We start from the raw sequence: 6,000 nt of genomic DNA on the forward strand, positions 1-6,000 counted from the left end.
TGTAGGTGTCCTGCTTAGGGACACGGTTTAGTGGTGAACTTGGCAATGTTAGGTTAATGGTAGAACATGATGATCTTAAGGGTCTTTTCCAACACGAATGATTCTGTGATTCTATAAATGGCAGTCTTTTTTTAGAAGGAGGGAGCTTATGATCTAAAGGCTTTGGTGGAAAGCTGGGACAAGTGAATAGAGTAGGAGGTGATACGGTGAAGTAAGATAGTAATGAATGTAATGATTGCATGTTTCTTTGTCTTCTCTAGCAGCATGCTGAGAAACATCGATATGCCATAGCAGCCCAGTAGGTGCTTTTCATGCATAGGTTGCTCTGTAAAAACTAAGATCTCAGGAAAAAATCCCATGGGTTGTTTTTTCAGCCCAAGGTGTGGGGCATGTAGGCTTGTATGACCTCCAAGTTCAGTTATTAAATATAAGCTCAACCCTCATGTTGAGATATTTGAAAGTGGGGGTGTTTGGCTTTGTTGCTCTTGGTTTGGTTTTGTTTTAAAATCTCCTCTATTCCCCCAGCTGCCTTAAGAATGTTTGGAGGTGTGGAACTTTTCTTGAATATGCTGTTGCAGATTTAGTCCTGTCAAGCTGGACTGGCAAAACAGGATCTTCTCACCTACTTTCTGCCAGACTATCATGGTCATGAGTATTTGTATTCAAACACTGGTTTAATTAAATTGGAAACCTGTGTGTATTTATTAATGTTCTTTTCTGTATCTCGGTCTCCCAGCAAAGATACAGCAGTTCTTATGAGGTGTTCAGATGCATGCTTTAAAGAAAAAGAAGCATTAATACTTTGTTTTCTAAATCTGTTAAGTCCCCCGTGTTACTTGTGGAGAAAAAAATCGTGTTCAGTCCTTCCTCAGTTGAGGCTATGCAATGGGAAGAACACTTGGCTATGTTCAGAGTAGGTTCAGCTAGGTCTTACACAGTACCTGTGGTACCCTTTGATGTTTTCCTTCTATGATTTATACCAGACGGTTTGTGAGCTCTGCATATTGCAGTTGAATTATGGATATTAGTTTTCCCAGTTCCTTATGTGGGAAAAGTGATCACACAGTCACTCCTAAAGAACATTTGCCATGTACTGTTGCTGCTTGTTCTCTGAGAAGCATGTATGTGTATCTGGAAATGAAGGAAAACCAGGAATTTCTGTTGTACTTAAGATGGCTTTCACATTGGTCATTTAGAGGAAACTTGTAGGTGCAATGAGCAGCATTACCACTGCTGAGACATCACGTAGGGCATCACTGTTTCTACCCTGAACGTTTTTATTGGTATACCTGTTTTTGCAATGCATCTGGTTAACTGTTGCAATGAAACAAATAAATGAATAGTATACATACATCCGCACACACGCATTTATAAAATCCAAGAGTTCTACTGTGTAGAACAGTTATACTGTTACGTTTATAATCTTAATTATTTCTTAGTTCACTCTTTGCACACAATGGAACTAAATCTCTCTGATTTCTGTACCAGTTTAGCAGTACTCTGGCTGAGTTACTTCAGTACAGATGGAAACAGAAGCAGAATTCTAGGAGATTTTGTGTGTAGGAAGATGGGAGTTGAGGAAGGGTGGAGTGAGTAAAGCACCCTTTGATTATCATGTGCAACTTCACAGTAGGTTTAAACTGGTCGAAATGCATCTGGAGAGTAAAATCTATTAAAGAACAGTCAAAAACAATTACTGCAGAAAAGCAGTTAGCTGCTTGCAGCCCACAAGGAACTCCCCCAACCAGACTTACTGTGTATGTACATATTAATATGTAAATGTAATTAATATACATATTAAAATTATATATATATATATATGAAAATCCATACCTGTGTAACTAAAGTATGTATGATTCCTTACTCACTTGGTTTTAGGGAAGTAGATTCTACCTGACAGATCCTGATTTAATCCTTCTGTTGGTAATTGTTTCCTCTCTAATGGCCTCCTTATTTTTGATACAATAAAGATATAGTAAAATCTAGTAGGACATCTAATATTCGTTCAGTACCTTCCATGGTTTCCACCTGTACTTTGTGTGTAGTGGCCTGGCTTCTATGAGAACAATCTGATACGAATGATTATTTTTCCAGATTGCTGTTTTTTAGTCTTATCAGTTTTGGGAAAGGACTGCAATTTCTTATGACTTTTAACACAAGTTGAGGTAGGTTTTACTGTTCAATTGCAGAGTTTTTGTATTGTGATATCACCACCTTGTGTCGCTAGTTGGAAATACTGGTTTTTTTTATGCTTTTATTAAACAGGTACAGACTAAATTTGAACATCGTATGCTAATGCATCAAGAAGTGAAACTGAAATTAGAGAAAAAGAAAAAAGTTCTAGAAGATGAAATAGCTATGTTTATTGAGAGGAAAGCTAATGCTGAATTTCTCCAGTCACAAGCAGCTGTCTCTACCCCTGTTAGTTTGAAGAGAGACAAGGACCGCAAAAAGTAAGTGCTGATGCTAGTTATCAGAGGCAGCAATAAAAAATTCTTCGCATATCACTTCTATAAGACAAATTTCAGTAATCTTTTAGAAAATATACAAATATGCTCCTATTCTGTTATGTGATTAGGAGACACAAGTGTGTAAAATACCCTCATGCTTGGATTTACTTTTAGAGTAATTGCTGTATGTTCTGTGAGCATTCTTTCTTTTTTTTTCTTTTTCCATGAAGGAACCAAGGTTTTCGACTTGAACTCCTGTGCTTTGATGTCAGAGATGAAGAAATTGTGAATGTTCACGAACAGAGCAAGAGGGAGAGGGAGAAGTTAGAGAGGGAGAGAAATTCACCCAGGGAATTCCAGAAATAGTATTTGATTGCAGCACTCAGGTTTTGAATGTAGGATATGTTAGTTTTATGAAGCAGTCTGACTGCCGCTGTCCCATAATACTGGATGTGTCTTCCTAGTACGGATTTTTGAGAGGAGAGATAAATATTTCACTTTCTTCCCTCCCACCTGCTTTCTCCACTCCCGAAAGAAAAGCTCCAATAAATTGTGACATTTCAGAAATGCATTCAAAAGTAGTCTCCAGAATAACATGCCCAACTTCTTCATATACAAACATTGAATTAAATGTCCATATATAAACATTAAATCGAACTAACTTTTTTTCTCCTCCAAAACCAGAATTCTATTAACTTATTAATTTCCTTTCCTGATAGGTTACAACTTTACTGCAGATAACATTCTGTTGATCAATACCTTACTACAGTTGAAAGCAGATTTTTTAACATTATGTTGATAAATACCTTACTACAGTGGAAAGCAGAGTTTTTGGTACAGAAACGATTCATAACTGCTACAGTCTGAAAAAGTTTAGAAGCTAGATGGGTGTACATATTGCCACAAATATCTTCAAGTCAGCTTTGACGTTTTTGGGGTGTATGCTAGTGGCCTGCTTGTGTTTTTGCTAAAATTTATTGCATTTCAAGTAATGTTACTGAGTTCCTTTTCCTAGACTCCTTTGTCTGGATTTACATATGGAAGTGGAATTCTTGGTAACAGAAATGATTATCTGCACTATTATGAGTAACTCTCAACTTCAGAAAATTTTTAGATTTGTTTGCTCTCTTTTAGCTTTATTTCTGCAGAGTATGTTACAGTTTATATGCTTGCTTTTGTTTTTCAGTTCCAGCTTTACGTAATACTGATAATAGAAGAAACAATATTGATAATTTCTCGAGGAAGCAATGATTCACGATGTGCTTCTGGAGGGATAGGAGTTGCAGTTTCTTACTAAAGGATTTGGAAAATATCTCTTGTTGCGGCGTGCTGCAAAAGAAGAATTTTGAAGTATGATCTGTACACATATGGTGCGTCAATCACTGTCATTGCCACCACAGACATTCTGTTGTGAGCGTGCCTTGATACACACTTGCCTTACGTATGTGTGGCCAACTTGTTTTCATTTTAAGTGCATTGTACCAAAGAAAATGTCCTTGCCATAAACAATTCCATTCATAATATGAATGCGGTAGTAGAGAAAAGTATTCAGTGAGTGTATCCACTATAACCTTTCTAAAGAGTTATTTTCACAGGGTATGGTATATTAGTCTACTAAACATTATTTAATACCACTGTTGACATAATTCAACCACTTACTGCTTTTGCTGACAGATTTTGTTTATAGGCCTTTATGAACAAGCACTGTCCTAAATTTCAGATACGATCTTTCTAATCAAAATTTGTACTTTTATAGTGCTGTACTGTTGTGTGATAGTTTATCTGACATTGCTAACTTCATATGGAAAGTACCTGTAACTTTTTGATGCTTGTGACTGTGGTGTTCAGTTACAGCAGAGGCTGAACTTTACAAAAACTATTAACTACAAGACCTTCAGGTTAAAACAAGTTTAAAATGTTTTTTTATATTGTCAGTAGCCATGATAACTAATGGAAAACTATAAGAGGTGCAGTTCTCTGAAGTTGTTTTGTGCAACTTTTAAAAATGAAATACTAACTTGATAGAAATAAAATATATAGGTTTTGCTTAAGTGTTTCTGTTGTTCTGCTTCCTCTCCTTCCTATGTTATTAAAACCAAGGGGCAATATTTCACATTAATCTGAAAATAGAAATGTTTTGCATCAGTTTTAAATGTCTTAAGTCATTTATTGATTGGAAAAAATAGGCAATTTGTGCATACTGTGCCAGAAAGGCAATATGACTTGTGATATATTATCTTATACCACTGTAGTTACCATAGTGCCACAGAATATCTCAAGTTGGAAGGGACCCATAAGGTTCATGGAGTCCAGCTCCCTGCTCCTCGCAGGACTACCTAAAACTAAACCATATGACTAAGAGCATCGTCCAGACGTTCCTTGGACTCTGCCAGGCTTGGTGCCGTGACCGCTGCCCTGGGGAGCCTGCTCCAGCGACCAGCCTCACCATTTATTTCACTCAGAGTGATGCATATCATGTAAGATTGTTTTCCTTCAATTCTGTAGCAATGGGAAGGAATAGATGCTAAGATATGTAACCCCTTCACTGACCAGGAAAGTGTCAAACTGCTAATTCAGTCAGGACCACAGGTACAGCAGGATGTAGCATAGGAGAGAAGGGTTAAGAGGAGACGCCCGTCTAGCCCACACACTCAGCCAGCACTAACTGATGCTTCTTTCAAGAGAAGAAAATGGGCCAGAGCCAGGCCCTGTGATTGCTGTCTGATTGCTCTTTCCTGAGCAAGATGTAGCTTGATGAAAGACTGTGGTTTTTTGTTTGGCTTTGTACCATTGGCTGGCCCATTTGCATCTGTTTGATTAGAAACAAGAGATACACCCTCCTTAAAGGAGGTAGCAGCCAAATGTAAAAAAAAAAAAAAAAAAAAAAAAAAAAATCAGGTTTTGATCCGAGCAGTAGATTTGGAAGTGTAATCAAGTGATCTTGAGCAGAATGTAATTACATTTGAGTGATGTGTTCTGTCAGCACTCAGTTATCCCTGTCCGTGTTATCCCAGGCTCTGATGTTAGTTAGCTGAAGCACAACTCTTCATGAGCATTACAGAACTGCATCAACAGACAGAATTAGCTGTCTGTAGTGTGGCTGCTTGGCTGAGCGCAAAGCCTGAGATGGTTAAGTAGTGTTTGACCTAGATAGCATTGTGCCTGGCCAGTACTAGAGGATGTGCTGTGCTTTGACAGCTGGGAACCATGAAGAGCAGAACATTTATGGATACCACATGTCGTGGTCAGAATGGATTTATGTTCACTCGAACGTGTTGGCCCTGCAGGATGGCTGTGGCTGTAGAGGTCTTCGGAACAGGTGACAGTTAAAGCAAGTTTGTTCAGCTGTAGCACAAAATGACTTAACATGAAATGAGAGCGCCACTGGGTTTTTATTTTTTTCCTGGTATTCATTTAAGAAATGGAGAGTCATCTGGAAGTATGGGAAATTCCATAGTTGTTTTGTTTAAGTTCGCGTGAAGGTGAGAGATCAGATAAGTGCACAAATGCACATCACAGCCTGACAGTCAAATGCAAATTATAAAGGAGC

General features: G+C 37.9%; 1 protein-coding gene across 5 annotated transcripts in view; it reads left to right on the forward strand.

Annotated features, from left to right (window-relative positions):
• The window catches only part of SEPTIN10 (septin 10), a 32,796-nt gene extending 28,295 nt beyond the window's left edge, over positions 1-4,501 (forward strand). For all 5 annotated transcript variants that reach the window (XM_042805929.1, XM_042805928.1, XM_032996990.2 and 2 more), the window contains 2 exons: positions 2,266-2,453; positions 3,637-4,501. In XM_042805929.1, the coding sequence (XP_042661863.1) occupies positions 2,266-2,453; positions 3,637-3,652 (204 nt within the window). In that variant the 3' untranslated portion in view covers positions 3,653-4,501. The remainder of the gene's footprint in view (positions 1-2,265; positions 2,454-3,636) is intronic.
• The last annotated feature ends 1,499 nt before the right edge of the window (positions 4,502-6,000 follow it).

Source organism: Tyto alba, unplaced genomic scaffold (genome assembly GCF_018691265.1).
Source record: "Tyto alba isolate M040663 unplaced genomic scaffold, T.alba_DEE_v4.0 Super-Scaffold_45, whole genome shotgun sequence".
In the NCBI taxonomy this organism is placed as follows: Eukaryota; Metazoa; Chordata; class Aves; order Strigiformes; family Tytonidae; genus Tyto; species Tyto alba.